The 20,162-nt window shown below is 46.3% G+C and overlaps 2 protein-coding genes across 3 annotated transcripts in view; one reads left to right on the top strand and one right to left on the bottom strand.

Annotated features, from left to right (window-relative positions):
• NMNAT2 (nicotinamide nucleotide adenylyltransferase 2) overlaps window positions 1–14,442 on the top strand; it is a 109,781-nt gene extending 95,339 nt beyond the window's left edge. The window contains exons 9-11 of the mRNA XM_019737988.3: window positions 8,791–8,892; window positions 9,030–9,097; window positions 9,737–14,442. Of these exons, the coding sequence (XP_019593547.1) occupies window positions 8,791–8,892; window positions 9,030–9,097; window positions 9,737–9,839 (273 nt within the window). The 3' untranslated portion in view covers window positions 9,840–14,442. The remainder of the gene's footprint in view (window positions 1–8,790; window positions 8,893–9,029; window positions 9,098–9,736) is intronic.
• A 2,649-nt stretch (window positions 14,443–17,091) lies between these two features.
• Window positions 17,092–20,162, bottom strand: part of LAMC2 (laminin subunit gamma 2) — a 53,557-nt gene continuing 50,486 nt past the window's right edge. For both annotated transcript variants that reach the window (XM_074322075.2, XM_088801629.1), the window contains one exon: window positions 17,092–18,803. In XM_074322075.2, the coding sequence (XP_074178176.2) occupies window positions 18,550–18,803 (254 nt within the window). In that variant the 3' untranslated portion in view covers window positions 17,092–18,549. The remainder of the gene's footprint in view (window positions 18,804–20,162) is intronic.

Genomic DNA, 20,162 nt, shown 5'->3' with positions numbered 1-20,162 from the left:
GCTCTCAAATGGTATTTGCATTTTAAATAAGCAAGGGCCAATATTTAACCTAAAGGTGGACGCTTAGGCACCAGAGATGGACCAATGAACAAAGTGATTTTTCTTGTTTTCTTTTTCTTGTACTTCTCAAAACTCAGCGTTCTAAAGGCTGGCTGTAATTGGCTGTATCCTACATATTTCCAGCCAACCAGCCATGGGCTGCTTCTCCATCCACCAGCGGTGGGAAAACAACCAAAGAAAATAAACAGAGGAAAAGCCTGGGGCACTGGCCACTCCAGAAGAAATCCCAGGGCTCCAGGACAAATGGAGCAAAGACAAACATTTAGTTTTTCAGGCTCAGATGGTTTTTATCAGACAGGCCAGCCCCAGCCAGGAAGCCCGATGGACACTTGCACCCCGGGGGATTAGGCCCCCTCCCCGCTCCCACAAGCCCAGTGCTGAATTTACAGGCTCCCGGGAAGGAGGTTCAGCGGCTACCATGGGAGATTCTGGTTCTCATGTGAAAGGCACGGTTGGCTTGGTTTGCAGGCTATTGACATGAGTCTGGAATCCCCTGCCTTCCCACACCCCCCCAGTCAAATTGGAAATAGGAGTGGGGATGATTTTCTCTGGGAAATCCCTCTGAAGCATCATTCATTTATTTGCAATAAGAGAGACATCCTGGAAATGCATTCCCACCTTCTTGACTCTGACCGCACTGGCTTCTCACCAGAAGGGAGCAGGGGTCAGAACCGAGATGGATGACTCTTGATTGAAATGGGTGGAGCATGTTTCGGAAACCCCCCACCTACTGCGTGTCTTCTGCCTGGTGCGCTCTCCCTGCGTCTTTTTTAACCCTCTCAGAAGTATACAAAATTACGTACTCCAGGGGGCGATGTGGAGTAATGGACCGCGGACAGCCCATCGTAGCCCGGAGAAAATAGAAGAGTGTGTTTTCAACCCCAAAAAGTTTCAAGTCACTAAAATGTGAGTCTTAAAAATGGATCTAGAAGAGATGTCATGTGGCAGAAAGAGCTTTGAAAGCAGACCAGAGTAGGTTCAAATTCACTTCCTAGCTGTGCAACGTGGACTAAATCTCACTGAGTCTGGGTTTCCCCCTCTATGAAATGAGCACTGAGGCACATATCTCAGAAGATAGTTGTCATAAGGAGTAAGTGTAATAAGAAATAAAGCTCCTAGCACTTGCCTGGGGCATAGCAGGTGCCTTCATACATGTTTCTTCCCCTCCTTATTAATAGTTTCATGTTCACCCCCAAGTCTCCTTGTAGGGACAGAGCCAAGAGAGCAGTTTCCAGGCTCTCGACCTCACGTGGAAAGGTGCTGGCTCGGGTAGTAGATGGCCATCAGCTGTGATTGGATGGCCATTAGCTGTAACCAGTTAGCCATTGGCCACTGATATAACTGTCGTGGCTACGCAGGCAGGTAGGTTGGTGGGTTGGTTGGTAGAGAAGTGGACGGCGGATCCTGCTCCCTGTGTCTCCAACCCAGCCGCCAGCGAGAGTATAGTGGTATGACTCCCCTACCTACGGCTCCGTGGGTGTTCCTTTTGGCCTCACCATATCCTGTGTTCTGGTGCGGGGAGAGGGACCAGAGACCCTGCATGACACTCCTCATCTGGAGAAGAGACATAAGTGGGCCCAAGTCACCCAAGTACCTTGAGAAGACAGCACTGTTTGGGGGAGACAGTCAGGATTCTGAACCCTGGTCTCAGAATGATCATACAGAGGGTCTTACCAGTTAGGCTTGCCAGGGTAAGTCAATGTAAATTGGATTCTGTTGCTAATGGAAACCAAGCCCTCTGTTTAAAACACTCTAAGGGCTTCTCTTTGCCTTTGGAATAAAACCCCATCTTTATCACGATCTGGTCCTTATCTACTTCTCCCACCTCTCTGAGCTCGAGTTCCACCGGTTTCTTTGTGTGAATAGTTTTTGCTACCTCAGGGCCTTTGCACTAGCTGTGACCTCACTGGGGATGCTCTTCCCCCGGGTATCCCTAGGTCTGGCCCCTTAAGGCAATCAAGATCCTGCGGGCTAACAAGAAACTTTTACCTCTCCCTTAAAGAACTTAACCTTGGAGCCTTGCCCATATAAGCCTTGCCCTTAAACTTGCCCATAATAAGAGTTATTACCAGAAATAACGTTTTATGGCCTATCTTTAGGGCAGGGCAAACATCTCATTACTGAACTTCTGCCCTTCTTATCATCCTATGCATGACCTTCCTCCCCTCTGAAGTCTTACCCCATCCTTAACACAGTGCCATATATACCTCATTTTCCCTTTCTGTCTCTGAACGTCTCATGCATGGGCAGTGCCCGTATGTACATATATAGTCAAATTTGGTTCTTTTCTCTTGTTACTCTGTCTCATGTAGATTTAATTATTAGACTAGCCAAAAGAACCTAGAAGGACAGAGGAAAATTTCTTCCTCTCCCATGACATTCACTATTGTATTTAGCACGACCTGATGTTTTCTCATGTATATATGTATTTGTTTACGATCTCTTCCTATTACAAGGTAAGCTCTGTGAGCACACTACACATACCCTGTCTTTTTCGGCACCACCAAGATGGTGCCCAGGTCGCTGTATGCATTCAATAAAAGTTTGTTGAATGACAAAATGAAAGGGTATCTGGGAGCAGCTTGGTTGGAGGGGGTTCATCCCATAAGATAGTTTGCCTGCACCATGTGATGTGGAATAACATCTTATGGGTAAACTTTTGCCAGTTACCCATTAGACATGAGCCACTAGAAGATATTAGTGCCTTAGAAGTAACCTGGCCTTGTCCGTCATAGCAATGCAGTTGAGATAATTAATCATTTGCGTGATGTCTCCCACTGGTTAGTGATTGAGTCAGGAGTTGAAGCCATATCTGTCTTTCTCAACCCTCTGCCCCTGGCGCACAGGAAGGTGCCTGGCTGAGACCACAGGGCATCGTCCCACCTAAAGCCTCCCTGAAATCCAGCAGGGAGGTCTTGAACTTCAGCCTCGTGGAGGGATGAAGATAACTGTACATTCCTTCCAAGAGATTTTCCACCTGGTCTCCCCCAAGGCCAACTTGCTTCCTGCTTCAACATGTCTCATATCCTTCCCTCAGATTCCCTGCATTTGGAGAAGCAGAGACTGCCCCCTCCCACTTCCGCTCCCCATTTCCACCCCTGTCTCCCCTGGGGAGCCTTTAACCAGAAAATGAAAAGATATGCCTGTGAGCAGGAAGGTGAAACAGGATGAATGTCACAGACCCTCACCCCTCAGGCAGGACACAGGCCAGAGCTAACGTGAGCGGGCCACTGTGTCCTGTGAGAGGAGATGTACCCCGATCCTGCCCGCTGGGGTGTGGTGGTATGAGGTCATATTAGCCACCAGCGGGAAAGGGACCTGCCCATCAAGACAGTGCTGCTGTGTTAACCTCTCCCTCACCTACCTCCCCACATCCAAGACAAGACCTACAGAGAACTCTTCACGAAGACACAAGAGGTGTTGGACCCCTCCTGCTGGGACAAGAGCTCCGGCCCAGGGGCCTGGGCACACCTCTGCCGGCATCACGGGCAGGGAGAGCCTGAGCGACCCCCTGGTTCCTGGGGCCCGATGTCTGCCCTAAGCACCGCCACGCCTTAGGCCACAGGGCGCATGTCCTCCCATGAGTATCTCATCCCAAACTAAGCCGGAATAATTAGCAGCTTAGGCAATTGCCTATGTGATTTAGAGCAACAATTTCCCAAAGGTGGGTGCATAGCAGAAGGTTAAGGAGCTTGTAGAGGGACTCCGGCCCACTAGAGACATGCCCTATTCACATCCCTGGGCTGAGGTCTGGGGGAACCTGTGTTGGTTGTAATTGTTTACCAAGCTCCCCAGGTGATTCTGCTGAGCAATCAGATAAAGTCTGGGAACTTGCAAAAGTAAGATCACCCTTGCTTGTCACAGGGGCCTGAAAGTCTGTCTGTAGAGTCACTTCCTTGGGTCTCCCCGAGCTCCATTAAGCATGATGGGCTTTCCTCCGTGTCCTGAGACAGGGAGCGTTTATCAGCAAATGCGTCCATCAGGGAAACATGGGGGGATGTGCCAGGTCTTTTCCACCTGGGATCACATCAGCGAAAAAATCACAAAAATCCCTGCCCTCAAGGAGGTTGCCTTTCGACATGGTGTTAGATGGAGTTAAGTGCTCTGGAAGAATGTGAAGTACAGCAGCGGGAGGCACTGGGAGGGCGTGGGAGTGTGTGGGTCTGTGTGCGCAGGGACACAAGTTGAAAGCACATGGCCAGAGAAGGTCTCACTGAGAAGGTGACATTTAAGTGAAGGGTTTCGAGCCAAGGAGCAACGTGGTCGACTTATATTTTAACGTTATCAGTCTGGCTATTGCGAACAGATTGAAAAAGGCAAGAGGAAAACACAGAGACCAGCTCCATCCAAGTGAGAGACGATGGAGGTGGATTAGTTCTCTGTGCTGCAAACTGAATGCTGAAAACCACACAAACTTATTCCCTTCCACTTCTGGAGGCTAGAATTCCACCAAGGGTTTCACTGGGCCCAAACCAAGCTGTTGGCAAGGCTGTGTTCCCTCCAGAGGCTCGAGGGGAGAGTGCTCCCCCGCCTTTGCCAGCTTCTAGAGCTGCATGTGTTGCATTCTTTGGGCTCGTGGCCTCTTCTTCCATTTTCAAGGCCAACGGTATAACGTCTTCAAGTCTCTCTCTGCTCTGTCTTCACGCCATCTTCTCCCTCCTGTGTTAAACCTCCCTCTGCCTCCCTCTTCTAAGGATACTTGTTATTGAATTAGGGGCCACCTGGCTTCTTCAGGATACTCTCCAGATCCTGTTTCTTTTGCTACATAAGGTTACATGCGTAGGTTCCACGGATTAGGGCCTGGATATTTTTGGGGTGCCATTATCTAACTCATCAAAGGAGGCTTGGACCAGGATAGAAATGATAATAGTGAAAAACGAGCAGATTCTTGGATTTGTTTTGAAGACAGAGTCAATTGGATTACCTTATAGATTGAACGTGGGGAGTGAGAGAAAAAGAATCAAGGAACGTGCCAAGGCTTTGGCCTGATTGTAAGAAGAGTTTCCATTTACTGAAATGAAAGATTAGGAAAAATGTTTGGGGCGGGGGGGTTGATTGATGCCAGAGAGTTCAGGGGTTCGCGGCTCTATTAAGTTTGAGATGCCCCATCCAAATGGATATGCTGAAAAGGCCACTGGATAGAGGAGTCTGAGCTCAGGAGAGAAGTCTCTGCTGGAGGTTATCAATTTGGGAGCCTTCAGGGGGTCTTTAAAGCTTTGAAATCGAATGAAATTATTAAGGGTGTAAATATAGATAGAAACCAAAGAGGTCCAAGGACTGAGGCGTGGAGGACTCCAGTGATTCAAGGTTAAGGAGATGAGGAAGAGCCAGCACAGAGAGACCAAAAAACAGAAAGAAAAAATGAGCAGCTGATGAGATAGGAGGACCATCAGGAGAGGGGGGCGTCCTGGAGGCCAGGGGAAAATAGAAGGCGGAATTGGGGGTGGAGGTAGAAAGGACCGCTAAGCCCCTCGAGGGAGGTGTGTGCCTAGGGGACCCAAGGCACACCTCACCAACTGTCATGCAGGGACTCTGGCCCCAAGAACGCAGGATATGGCTAGGCCAAAAAGGAACACCCACAGAGCCATGGGTGTTCTATATTCTCACGGGCGGCTGGGTTGGAGACACAAAAGCAAACATCTGCCTGTACCCCAACAAGGGGTCTTCCTGCACCCCAGTCTCATTGGCGGCCAGGTGAGACACACAAAGCAGGAGCCACACGAGCCACATCCACCGCCCGCTTTGCTAACCCCACTTGCTAGCCGCATTCCGCCACCCGCTTCTCTGTCAACCAACCCACAACCCCTTGCGAGCTGCAATACGTGCTTGTTAGCTCAGCCACGGCAGTTATATCAGCGGCCAATGGCTCACTGGTTACAGCTGATGGGCAACTAGTTACAGCTGATGGCCATCTACTACCTGAGCCAGCACCTTTCCACGTGAGGCCGAAAGTCTGGAAACTGCTCTCTGGGACTCTGTCCCCACACCAACTCTAGCAGCTGGCACCTCCCCCACCCCAAAAGACACACCCACACAGACACCCTCCAGCACGAAAATTAAGCCCGCACCCTAGGAGAAAAGGTCTATAAGCCTCTGGCCCCCACTCCTGCAGCGATGTCTCTAGGATGTGGTAAAGCTGTGTCTTATCTTTTAGACCCCATCTCCCTCGCCCCATCTGTGACTCCCAAGGGGCACGTCTGTCACCTGCTTCTGGCAAAGGAAAACATCTCAAGCAGCAAGGTCTCCATCTGCTTGCCACCCTCTGAGACCCCTGGCACTGTTGTCAAGTGGATGCTCAGATCATTAGTTCCTGAGTGGAAAGTCTCAGTGGCACTAATGTCACCCATAGGGTGATTCTCCCCAGGAGACCTGACCATTGTTTTCATGCTTTAAACTAGAATAGAATGCTCTCTTTAAATAACCCCATTATTTCATGTATCATATACGAAACTTCCATCACATTCTCAGAATCAAATTGAAGGCACTGTCTGCATTACACAGTCTATACCAGCTATCTTGAAATGTCTACATTGCCAGGCAGTTGGGGAATCTCCATATATACCACCTCTTCCCTCCCCTCCCCTCCCTTTCTTCTCTGTTTCCCTTCTCTTTTCTCTTTCCCTACCCTACCAATTCCCCTGGAGCTTTAACTCTACTCAGACCACTGGTTCTCAAGCCTGGCTGCATATTGTAGTCACCTGGGGAATAAAAACAAAACCTGTCAATGCCTGGGTCCCATTCCCCGAGATTCTGATTTAATTGATTTTAGGTGTGAGCTGGGCTTTGGAATTTAAAAGCTCCTGAGGTGATTCTAATTCACAGCCAAGTGTGAGAACCAGTGTCTTAGGAGACCTGAGTAGTGAACCCCAGGGCAGTATTCTAAAAGATACAGCTGGAGGAGATAGATCTACCTCCATCTCCCTGCCCTGCCTCTCCCTAACATTCCTGGTTTATAGGACACACACTCAGTGCCAGTTTACTGCACTGAGCACCACCAATTGAGGCAGCGTATTGTGTGATGCCCTGTATCTTCCACATGGCATGATCCAGGGGAGGTCCTGCTATACTCTGCATACCTTTGACTTCCCTCCTGGGACACCTTCAGCCAACTTTTTATCTCAGCAACATTGGAGTTCCAGTGGTACCTCCAGCTCCAGTTGTAAGCAATGGGACAAGTAGGGTAAAGCGGATGGAAACACCCCCAGGGCACACACGTGCATATATACACACACATGCTCGCACATGCACGCACAAAATAATCAGGGAATCAAACTTAGAAGTGGAATTCTGCTGGCACAGAAACCCTCTGATAGAGAAGTAGCGTCCAGAGTGTCCATAATGTCTGTTTGTGTCACTAGTTTGCAGAATTATGAGGAAAAACCTGGGTCCCTTGCCACCAGAGCTGGTCTTGCTCAATGAGCTACACTGCTTAGAAGCAGCTTGCCACCCCGCCCCACTGCTCTCCCCATCTGGGATCCTTAATTGGCAAGATCTAAACAGTAATATGCCCAGGCTAGATCCAAGTCTATTAAGTGCCATTGCTTTCAGGCTCTTTGAAATAAAAATTGGCATGAGTTTCCAGAAAGCAGCTTGGTAATATGTCTCAAGAGCTTGAAATATGTCCAGTTCATATCCTTTCATCTAATTATTTTACTTCCTATTCTAAGGAAATAATCAGAGATGTGGTACAAGATTTATGTACAAAGCTCTTCAACAAAGTGTTACGTTTAACTGCAAAAAAATCAGAAGTCACTGTACACTTTCTATAATACAAGATTGGCTTAATATGTCATGCTATAACAGTACAGTCAGACAATGAAATACATTGTTAAAACTTAATATTTTCAAATATTTTTTATGATGTGAGAAAATGCTCACAATATAATGCTAACATGGGGGGGGGAATGCAGGTAAAATGATTCGTTTTTCAGTTTAACCCAAGTATGGATATGTACACTTATTTGTAGAGAGGAAAACCCTGGTCAGAAATATACTACGGCTATATTAGTGGTTATCTGGATGGCGTGGTTGTCATCGATTTCTTTTTCTGAGTTTCCCAAGCTTGCATTCTCTATAATCAGAAAAAATAAAACTTATTTTTTTTAAATGAAAAGGTATCCTCTCTCATTGTGGCAGCAAGCTCCTATCAGAGACTGATCTCAGAAGTGACCTCGTAATACTCTCCCTCCTGTCACTGCCTCTGCTCACACTGATACAGCCAAGCCCTTCCCGTCCTGCTGGCCCCGAGGCCCACAGCAGCTTTGGCGAGCGAGGATGAGCAGGGGAGCCTTCCAGCCCCTCTCAGTCGTCCAGCTTGGGGCTGGGGTTTGCTTGCTGGGCAGTGGGATCTGTGTCTCCCACGACGTTGTCTACCAGTAACGACGGTGTGTCATTATTCGCCATCCTCTCAGCACTGTGGGCTCAACAGGAGCCTCAGGAATGAGAGAGTTCTTGCCCAGACATGCAGGAGCACGCTTATCCATTTAGCCTCGAGGTACTTATTAAGCGTCTTTTGTGTGCCAGGCAAAGTTCTCCCTCATGCCCCTGACACTGTTACGGGTTGTTACTTGAAGGAGCTGACTGATGGGGCTGAAAAGGCAAGTTTGGGACTAAAGCCGGGGTTCCACATGGGAGGTAGCTCCACCCTGCTAAGCAGTTGCTGGGTAGGGGTTTGGGGTCATGATCTCACAGAAGGCTCTCTCTTTCTCTCTCTCTTTCTCTGTCCTTCAGATGGAGGTGATTGTTGGGGACTTTGGGATCGTGGTGGTGCCCCGGGATGCAGCTGACACAGACCGAATCATGAATCACTCCTCAATACTACGCAAATACAGAGTGAGTTCTCCATGTCCCTGCTGGCGTAGCTCTGTGACGCGGCCCTTCTCGGCGAGGCCTGGGGGCTGCAGGAGTGAGGACACACAAGGAGGTCAGTGTGAGGGGCAGGCAGCCCACTCTCTCTGTTCTCTCCCCAGAACAACATCATGGTGGTGAAGGATGACATCAACCATCCCATGTCCATTGTCAGCTCAACCAAGAGCAGGTACGTTGGACTCACCATGTGAGTAGAGAATGGGAAGCAGCCAGACCAAGGCTAGAGCAAAGCAGTGCAGAAACCAAAGGGAATTACTGGAGCCCTTTCATACCTGCTGGTGCTTTCCCTTCACAGACCCGCAGGGCTTGTGCGAAGGGCCTCAGAGAAAGCATCTTCCCTGTCAGGCGTCTGTAGGAAGGAAAGGAGGTGGTCCATCCTAAGAACCCCAGTGAGACTCATTTGCAGGAGACCATGGTGTAGAGCAACACAAAGGAATGAAATGAGAACAGCTAACACATTAAAATGCATACTGTGTGCTTGGGATCTGCTAAGTGCTTTTCACGACTCCTTTAATCCTTTCCGTAACTGAGATAGTACCCTCATTTTACAGAAGAGAAAGCTGAAAACAGATGGGCTTAAATTACTTGCCCAAAGTCCCTCAGCTAGCAAGTGGCAGAGCCAGGATGAAATGGAGTCCCCAGGATGGGGCAAGAGGGCATTTCCTAATAGGGATTCCATGTACTTAACCTCAGCAAAGGCTGGTGATGGGGTGTTGGGTAAACCCTTTCCCTGAAAGAGAGTGGCCAGGCCAGTCCTGCTTGGCTTCAGGGACTGATGTCTATCTGATTCCCGCCTCTTCTCATCCAGGCTGGCCCTGCAGCATGGGGACGGCCACGTCGTGGACTACCTGTCCCAGCCGGTCATCGACTACATTCTCAAGAGCCAGCTGTACATCAACGCCTCGGGCTAGCAGCCACACGGCCTCTGCTCCACTCTCCCCTCGTCCTCTGCCAACACACTGGCCCCTCCAGTCTCTGTCAGTCCCCCTGTTTCTCTCCTGCCTCTCTGTTCTCCATCTCCTCATCTTGACTGTTCTCCCCTTTGCTGACTCAACCCCCCACAGTGTGGGGGACCTGCAGAGAACCACAGCATCCCCTCTTCCACAGTCATCTTCGGACAAACTTTCCTCTAGGCTCTGGGTTGGGGGTGGGTGAGGGAATAGGGGTGGGAGTTGGGGGAAGTGCAGTCTTGGAGATGTGCTGGTGTCCATCTCTCAGCATGCTCTAGAGAGCGGCTCTGGTGCCCATCCTCCCAGCATGCTCTGGGGAGGCGGCTCTGGCTCTCGCCTTCCCAGCATGCCCTTTACCACAAAGGGCTATTTTTCTTTCTTTCTCTTCTGTTTTTTCTCTTTTTGTTTTGTTTTTTATTGTTGTGGTTCACTCCTCATAGAACTTGGATGAACTCCGTGTCCGTGATTCTTTATGTTTGTAGTCTTGATGCATTCCTGTGGAATTACTTCCCTTTGATAGGACACTGTAACCAGCAGCAGCGCTCAGTACGTGCGTGAGGGCCACACCCAGTAATGAAGGTCAAGCCACCTCCACTTTCCCGACACCCCCTGCCTCCTCACCCTCTGCCCCCCACACAGCAGTAGCTCCAGTCTGGGGTCAGGAGCGAGACTTTCAAGTTCTGAAACCTGGGAGGCAAGTCTGGAAATAGTAGGGTTTCTTAGAAGACTCTGAGTCCATTTCCTTTGTTTTGAAAGACCATTTTCCTGAGACTCTGGGCCTCTGCTCATGCAGAGCCAGTCCCTTCCCATTTCCTGGTGGCATCTGAACAGTTACTTATTTGGGTTGTGACTGATGGCAGAGTGTAGGTTTCCTGCCAGCCCAATTATTTCCAAGGATCCTTCAGAGTACCATCCAAGCCGTTGGAGGCCACACTTAGCCACATTTCCGCATCTGAGAAGAGTCACATTTGCAAGGCCAAATCCTCATAATGCAGCCATTTCTGAGATAAAACATGCTCGGAATTCACTCATCCCTAGAGACCTCTGCTAATTGCAATTATTTATTGCCCATTTGTCTGGGAAATGTCTCTGTCGTAATGTAAGTCCAGATGACCTATGAGAAAGCAATTTATTGCCCTGATGGGAATTGATGATTCTCACCCACTCCAACTGTAACACAGGTGGTGCCTGAAGTCAACTCCTTCTTGAGAAGCAGTGCCTCAGCCTTGTTTCTGGGGTTGGTCTTATCTCCTGCCTTGCCCAGCCATCACTGCTACCATTTGAGGAAATCTGCCCAATCGGGGAGTGGGTTCACAGCACAGAGATCAGAGGGGCATCAAGAGCCACTGAACTCTTTCACTCCTTTTCTCTCTAATTTCCCACCTCCCTCTGCTGTCCCTGGAAACGGTATTGACAGACTCTTCTAGTTGTTCAGGCCTCACACATGTGCTGCTAGAGAGACAAAAGGAAATGATTCTCTTGTGCTCTGTGTCTCTCATCCAGTCTCTGGCTCTTGGGTTTCCAGTAGTCTTTGAGGAATCGTTCCTGAGCACCAGGATAATTTTATCAAAATCTAGTACCAGCTATGGTCCAGGAGGGGTCGGCTGAGATCTGTCACCAGAGACAACGGTCTTCTCCACACACTTCACATCTGCAATATCGATAGCATTTAGGGAAAGGAACAGGATTCAACAGAAGAGTGTGGTAGAGCAGCATCCAGGAGGGCGTTATACTTCTTGGGTTGTTTGGCTAAGGAACATGGAATCATAAATGAAAAGAATTTGAAAGATTAGTTGATCTAACGTTCTCCTTTAAAAAGATAAGGCAGCAGAGATCCACTGAATTAAATGGCTGGTCCAAGGTCAGACAGCAAGTATAGGGTCTGGTAAAAACATATTGTTTTCCTGACCAGGTCATCACACCACCTGGCCTCTGCCCCTCCGGTGCCCATGAAACTGACCAAGTAATATGTGATTTCTATGCTTCTCAGCCTTTACCTGGCATCTTTCCCTTAAATATGTCTGACCCAGGTACTCCTCTATATGGCTTTGTATGTGCCAGTCCTGGGGGAGAAAGTGATGGTGAGGAAGGCCAAGCTAAGTTTCCCTTAGAAATCAAGAAATCTCAGCAGCTTGGAGGAAATCCCAGAAAGTGACCCTCTGAATCCAAGAAAGGATTGCTTTGTGGAGGGCTAAGAAAGACCCAGAATGCTCAAGATGACATTAGTGCTGGAGAGAGACAGACAGAAGAGCCTTTGTCTGGGCAAAACAGTTGTAAGTCAGCAAATGAAACAAAGGGAAACAGGGAGCTGCGTTCCGTGGGGGACAGGGCTTTCTCAAGAGTATGGAGTTCCTGGATAGAGTTTACTATGAGGCTCCCTATGAGCAGATCCGAGAAAGACAAGATGTCTTTAGTGTCTTTGGTCCACTCGGTTACTTGGCTGGACTCTGGTCAAATGCCATTTAGTCCACAACCCATGAGAGGGAACCGGGCTGGTTCTACGTGCTGTGTGGGGGCAGGAAGGCCCGTAGAAAGGGAGAAAAGATGACCTAAGGAGAAGAACAGGGGCAATGGAAGTAGATTTCCAGGAATGAAAAGGGGCAGGTCCTCTCTTGGTCGTCACAGGGACCGTGTTACAATAGTTTTCCTTTAATACGAGGAAAAGTGAATCCCCTTTTGGGTAGAATTGTCTATTCCCCACCCTGCCCCATGGAGGTCAAAGCCCCTCTCTCAGTCCAGGGCAGGACATTGTGCTGCGACCCAGTAAAGGTCAACACCAGAAAGATGATGCAATTTGAAGGAGTGCCCCAGATGCCAACAGGCTGACCTCTAGGCCCTGACTTCCCTCCTTCCTACAAAGGCCAACCCAAGGCTGGCATGGCTCAGAGATTATGAGAAAGGCATGGCCTGGCATGATTGAGTCCAGAGGGGTCTGGAGCCACATTTTTCTGCCTTGCATAAAAAGTATCCCTCCTATTTTTCTGGAAGTGGCTGATATGAATAAGAACAGTCAGGAGGGCAACGCTTTGTATCAAGGACTATCTCCTCAAGGAATGCCCCTTTGGGAAGGAGGCGGTCTGGTTGCTAGCTGGTACCTCATTCTCCACCCCCGCATGCCAACCCCAGGCAGCCTCTGGGTCCTTGCTTTCACTTGCCTTGAATGTACATGGGAACAGGGGAGGGAAGTCTCTTACTGAAGTGCCTGAAACCCAGAGCTAGAGCTTCCTGAGACACTGCTCTTCATGTCTCAGATTGGCCTACCTTTCCCCAGCATTATCTAGTCTCATGTTCCAGCTTCTCAAAAAGAATAAAAGAACTTGCTGTTCTCATTACGTAGAAAGCGAGACTCAGTCATCAATCTACAGCAAAAGGCAGAGAATTACAGGGAGAAATGACTTGTGTTTAACAGCCTAAATCTATTCTCCCAAACTACACACACACACACACACACACACACACACACACACACACACACACACACTTTAGGGGACGAAGAGAGAGAAGCATGTTCTATTTTATTCATCAAAAGAGTAATGCAAAAATAAATTGGTGGAATACGAAAAGCTCACGATCTCTCCCAAGACTATACTGCAGGAAAACAGACAGAGGAGATGAGAAAGATGGAAACGGACCAATTTTGTAGCTCATCCAATTAGGACACCTTAGGAATAGCATTGTGGTAGTGACGAAGATGCTGTCAAATTCATCCAGTCTGCACCTTCCTATAGCTTCTCAGTAAACTCAACTCTTCACATGGTTTCTTTGTTGTGCAAATTTGGAGTGTCCTATTAGCTTGCTCTGGTTCATTAAGAATGAGTTACACTCTTTGCCTCCTTCAGTCCCAGGGCCCAGAACTCAAGGATTGGCATGGGGAGGGGGAAACTTTCTTTGAATCACTTTTTGGTCACTGAATCTGCCATGTTAAGAGGAAGATTTGCTTTAGGGAAACCAACTCAATAAAAACTGCATTCAAGTTGCGACACCATTTCACAGTGAAATATTTTGAGTAAAATTTTCTTGCTTCGAGTAGTCACGGACAAAAGTTTTATCAACAAAATGTTTCAATTATGTTAATAAATAAGACAATGCTACTAGAGTCTCGTATTTTGGTCTAGAATCTTCTCTGCTGTTGTAGAATTAATCACTTTTTCTTCATGTTGTTATTTGACAGGAGCCAACAGTCGTACAAAATGTTCTTAAAGCAGATTTTCTGCCTGATTCGGCTGATGGGACATGTGTAATAGGAAAGTATATACAACCACACCCAAGGATCGTAAACAAGGAAGAATAATTAATGGTTTTGTTAATTGTGCCTAAACTTTCTCAGTTAATGAAAAATCAAATCTTAGATCCCACCGAATCTGCATAGTCTGGTCTTGGTTAGCTTTGGCTCCTCAATGAAATTAGTTCTTTATGAAATAAAAATATATTTCTTAAAATTAAAAACTCAAATAACTTACTTTTGGGTAAAAGATCTTAAGACAGAAATTGTTCAACTCACACTTTGTTTTGGCAATGTAAAAAAGCAAAAAAAATAATAATAATTCGTTAATTGTTCACTCCTGCCATGACTCTTAGTTCTTATTTCATTTTTAGTTGTGACGTACGTTACATTTTGGTTTACATCTAGATGGTGATTGTCATTAGCTAATATCAGTCATGATTCAGAAGGTGACATAGCAATTTCCTGTGAAGCCAGCTCATTTAAGGCTTAGCAACTTGTTAGATGTGTTATTTTTAAATCATTTTAGTTCTTAGTATTTTTGTTTTTTTAAGATTGAGATTAGAAAAAAAAAAAAGATTGAGATTAGTTGGCTTCATGTATATCCGTGTGGGTTTGGGGGCACAGGTTCATGATGCTTGATATGTCTTGTAAATTGATGACTTGTACTTCTGTTTGCCATTTTGGTCAAAAAGCTAAACACAATTTTTTCTCTGTCCTGAAAGTACATAACGATGAGGCCTTGTTTAAAATAAGGTATAAACACTGGTTTAATATGCTAACTTTCACTAACTTATAAAATATATATACTACATATGAATTAACATACACGGACATACACCTTTCTTCCCTTCTGACCCATAAGTAAGCTTCAGGTCTTGGAAATTCCTAGGAAGATCTGTGCAGCCTATAGTATAAAGAAAGCAAAGCAAAATATCTACTCTCTGCTTTCCAGGTGGGAAAACTGAACCACAGCAAGAATCCATAACATTCCCATGACTATACAAAACATTAAAAGAAGACACGATAAACATATCACGCTGGTCCTTGAGACTTGTTCCAAACATTGGACATTACTGAGTATCTTCTTACCCTCTTCTCCAGCCTCCCAACAGCACTGAAAGGAAACCACATCCTGGAATAAGATCAGAAATACATCTGTTAAGAAATCATAGTTTATGGGCAGTTTCATCTCTACCCCCGTCTCCAAACAGAAATCCCCAGGAGTCAAAGTGGATGATGCGTAATCAACCACCAGTGGCACAATTAATCAGTAAACTCTCAGAGAAGAAGTATAAGAAAGTTTTCACTACAAATTATAAATCCTGACGAGAAATCAGAAGGAAAGCTCCTTTAATGTGGCAGGGTGAGGTTAAGACTAGTAACAGAGGCTAAGTCCTGGGTAGGCTATCTCTAAGCCACATGCCCCTTTTCTCTTCTTAGGGACAACTTGTCAGAACCTCAGAAATGAAGGAATCATTTCTACACCAAGGGAGTCACATGAGTCACTTTTCCATTCCCCATCTCTTCTCAGAGATCATCTCCCATTCATCAGGGAAAACATTCTATAAATTGAACACTCTATCCCACTGAGGAATCCTTTTATGATTGCAGGTACTTTGGTTATTAACTAATGGGGTCCCTGACTAAGTTCCCCAGAATATGTGCTGCCTAACTGTATACTCAGTGGACACAGACACCATGTTTCCCTGAAAATAAGACCTAGCTGGATCATCAGCTCTAATGCATCTTTTGGAGCAAAAATTAATATAAGACCCAGTCTTATTTTAATGTAATATAAGACTGGGTCTTTAATATAATATAATATAATATAATATAATATAATATAATATAATATAATATAATATAATACAATACAATATAATACAATATAATTATAACACTCAGTCTTACATAATATAAGACTGGGTCTTATATTAATTTTTGCTCCAAAAGATGCATTAGAGCTGATGGTCTGGGTAGGTCTTATTTTCGGGGGAAATGGTAGCCAAGCACTAACGATGTATTCTTCTTCCCTTTCATAGTGTAGAATTGTCACTGACAAGTGGCTTCCTTCCAAGGGACCACACTTCCCAGATCCCTTGTGAGTTAGATGGGGTCATAATACCAGGTTCTAGACCATGGAACATGAGAGAATAATGTACAGCCCCTCCCAGGCCTGGCCCACAGAAACCCTCCAGGCGTCTTCCTCTTCCATATCTTGGTCCCTTTCCACCACCTGGAATGGAGATGATTGACAGGGTAACCTTAAAAGTCACATGTTGTAAATGGCAGGTCTCCAAATGACTATGTAGAGGGCCACCCTGCCAGCCTTTTCCCCATCTAGCATGGCATAGGAGCAAGGAAAAAAGTCTATTGTGTTTGAGTTATGCACGCTTTTAGGTCTCCATGATATCGTAGTTAATCAAATCGAAACACAAAATTTTCTGGGCACAGTTGTTAATTACAGCAAGAGACTTGCGGAAAATGTGATTGAGTATGTCAAGACAGGATTACAAATTCACTTCCACAGAAGGTAAAGCACAGTGATGAATCCTGTCGGAAGTTGGGGGGTCAATGTGGACAGAGGCAGAATACTTTCCTCAGCCACTCGGGTAGACAGCCAGTTCAGGATTTTAATTTATTAACTTTCAATTTATTAAAAGGCATGGATGGTGTGCCACAGACTATTGATTTTACCTTTATTTTATAGCTGATGTAAAAAAGACCAAAAAAAAAAAAATTATTATAACCCTTAGGCTGCTCAGGTTGTTCCAGAAATAAATCTTGCTTCATGCTTAGGATACGGCACCAGTTAAATCTCATAAAGTACCGTCATGGTTGGAAAGAGCCAAACAAGACACTCAGAAAAAGGAATGAAGGATGGTAACTCTAGGACTCATTGCTCTTTCTGTGGCATTTTAGTTTCCATTGCTTTGGTACCTCCACTTTAGGCTTAGAGTTTAATAAATTAGAAACTGACCACAGGCATCTAAGAATTGTTCTTTATTTAAAATACGTCCATGAAAAGCCAAGGAAATACAGAGGAGAGGCAGCACACATGTCTCCCTAGCTGAGGTGGAAGTACCTCTGTTTTTTCCAGCAATTCCCACTGGTGTTATCATGACTCAAGTCTGTTGCAATTAGTTGTGGAAAGGAGCCAAGTGACAGCTGGAATGCAAGGACATGTGCACAACCCAGGGCCATCTCAGCTTTGCCAAAATCCAAGTACCCCCATGGGAGCTTCTTGCAACATTTTCTGTTGAGAAAAGAGGCTGCAAACCCAGGGTTTATTGCAATAAACACCACTTGTGATAAATAAGATTCGCAAGTTTAAATTTATTTTTGTAATGTTTGTCTTCCTCACTAGACGATCAACTCTATGAGGGTAGAAACTATGTCACCACTGTGACCCAACCCCTGGCACACAGTAGGTACTCAATAAATACGTGATGAAAGGATGGATAAATGGATGGATGGATGGATGGAAGGATGGGTGAATGGAAGGAGGGATTCTACCCAGCTCAAGTGTGAGTAGGAACATTGTCTGCTATAGGGAGAGAATGAGATAAAACACATAGATGATATAATTTTTAATGTTTGAAAGTGGGATTGAATTCGGACTCATAAATCTGCTAGATAATTATGTACTTCTTTCAAGGCCCGAACTACATTTTTCTACCACTTTGAAACCCAAGAGTAAATACCTTCCCAATGTTTGCTTTGCTGGTAGGAGATGCTGATAAGATGGTGGCATGGCACCATCAGGAGAAAGGATGTAATTCCCAGGCCCAGAAGAACTTGAAGGTACCAGGGCCCCAGCAGGCACCATTGCTCCAAATGGGCCAGCGTTACGCCCCTTACTGCATCACTGCTCACTTCTTCCAGCTTGAAAGTGGAGTAGGTGTTTATGTACCGGATGGTAAGTGGAAGGAAGTCTGATCAACACGAGCATTGGATACTACGAGGCAATAGTATTTCACTGGCCACAGTAATGACAGGACTTCACTTTCTGTTCTGACATTAGGAAGAATTTTATGCATGAGTACAGTCAAAAGAATTGTTCCTTTGGTCACATTATGCAAAGAATGAGCTGAGTATAACGCAGCAGCCTTTGTCCAAACTCCAGGACTCAGTTTACGACTATTCTGAGGCAAACATCTGCCCGTACAGTTTGTCCTTCCATCCAGTCTACCCTTTGGGGTCCAGACCCTTGATCTGTCTCATACTCAATGCTATTTGCCCAGCATCAGGAAGCAAATGGTATCACATTGGTGCGTGAAGACATTTATCTGGCCAAGGTCTCAGGGATGGGATCAGGTTCAGCTGACCTGAGCATGCCTAGTCAACCTGTTCCAATGTCCCCGTCCCACCCTCCCACAGGAGATGGCTCCTGAGCCCCGAGGCCGGTATCCTAAGAACCTCCATTGAGAAATCTCTACGGCAGCTTCACTGTTGCTCCAGGGCCTGAGTGTTGTAGCAGCCTGGGGGCAGGTTGTCCCGGATGTTCTCCAAGTTCTTCACGTCAGCCAGAATCCCATCTATGCTCGTCTCCAGCATATGGAGGTGGCCCTTCTGCTGACGTGCCCTCTCTTCTAGCTCTGACATCAAGGGCCGCAGCTGGCTGTTGATCTGGGTCTTGGCTCGGAAAAGCTTCTGCTCCAATAAGATGAGCCCGTCTTCATCCACACTGCCAGGCTGGCCTAGTTTAGAGGATGAGAAAGGCATTAACAGAGATGAGTGTGTGGTTAGATCTCCTTCATCCTACGTGGGCCCTTCTGGACCCTTAACTAATTCCTGTTTCCACCTGCTCAGAGCAAAGGGCATGCCGCCGCGTTTTTAAAGGCTTATTTTAAATGAGAAGTCAGCAAGAAAAAAATTCTGAGCGCACTGGCCTAGTTACTGTGTGGTGAACAGCCCAGTTCAAGCCTCTGAGCTCGATGAAGTGGTACGAAGCTGGGATTTCTCCTCTCATGTAAGGTCAACATCTATGCTCTAAAATGATAAAGGTTGGAGGTCGTAGGGGATTGAGTATTGTCTGAGGTGTCTGCCCAACACAGCTCACTGGGTTCAGAATCAATCCCAAATGATCCTTTCTGAGCCACGCTTAGGCAATATCTTGCCGTTGGCCATTGGAAGACCTTTAGAAACTGGCTGGCCTGCAGGCTTTATAGAGGCCAAGGTATGCTGTGCTATTTGGCAAATGGATTCCAGCTGTTAGGAAATGATTCAAGATTTCATTGTGGCTGGTAACAGTGGGAACCGAGCTAGCTATTAGTTTATTTCCAATATGAAATGTAGTCACATTTGTTCAGGTGTGCTTTACCCATAAATGACCTAAAACTCATGTCAGGATAAAGGGCACCTGGCCAGATCCATTTAGTTTGTACAGGTGTGAGCAGCCCTTGGTCAATTCAAACTCAAGGGCAGGTTGCCTCGCGTACATATCTAAGCTGAGCAGTAGCATGTGACTGCATGGGTTTATTATACCTAGAGTGATTAAACTGTCATTGTTCCAGGACGGAAGAGAGCAAATAGAATAGAAACAGCACCACAACAAAAATGTTGATCCAATGGCTCAGTCCGTCACTGGGGGGAGGGGGGAGCAGGGCAGAATTCAACAATTGAGGGGCCTATGACATGCAGAGAAGGTTAAGTAAACTTGGGGACAAAATAGCCACATTTATGGGGAGGCAGCGTGGGCTATTCCAAAATAGCCGGAACCCTGGAGACAGGGAGACGTCAGCCTGAGTCCTGCCTCCACAATTTACTGTGTGATCTGTGGGCTATTATTAACCTCCCTGAGCCTCTGTTTACTCCTCCGTGAAATAAAATAATAATAAAACCTACCTCATCGGACTTTAAAAATACTTAGGTGATATTACACCATGGACACACCTGGCATCGTGCCTGGCACATAGTAAATGTTTAATAGTTCCCATCGACCCTTCTCTCCCTGTTTTTCATTTTCTCTTTAAACTCCTTATTGGTATCATTATCTTTCTCAAAACACTAAACAAAGCTGTTAAAATCTCAACTGGGGCGTATTTTTTTTCCCCTTA

The sequence above is a fragment of the Rhinolophus sinicus genome, chromosome 11 (assembly GCF_057876585.1).
Source record: "Rhinolophus sinicus isolate RSI-liver-muscle chromosome 11, RSI-T2T, whole genome shotgun sequence".
Lineage (NCBI taxonomy): Eukaryota > Metazoa > Chordata > Mammalia > Chiroptera > Rhinolophidae > Rhinolophus > Rhinolophus sinicus.
This window is presented reverse-complemented; position numbering and strand designations above follow the sequence as displayed.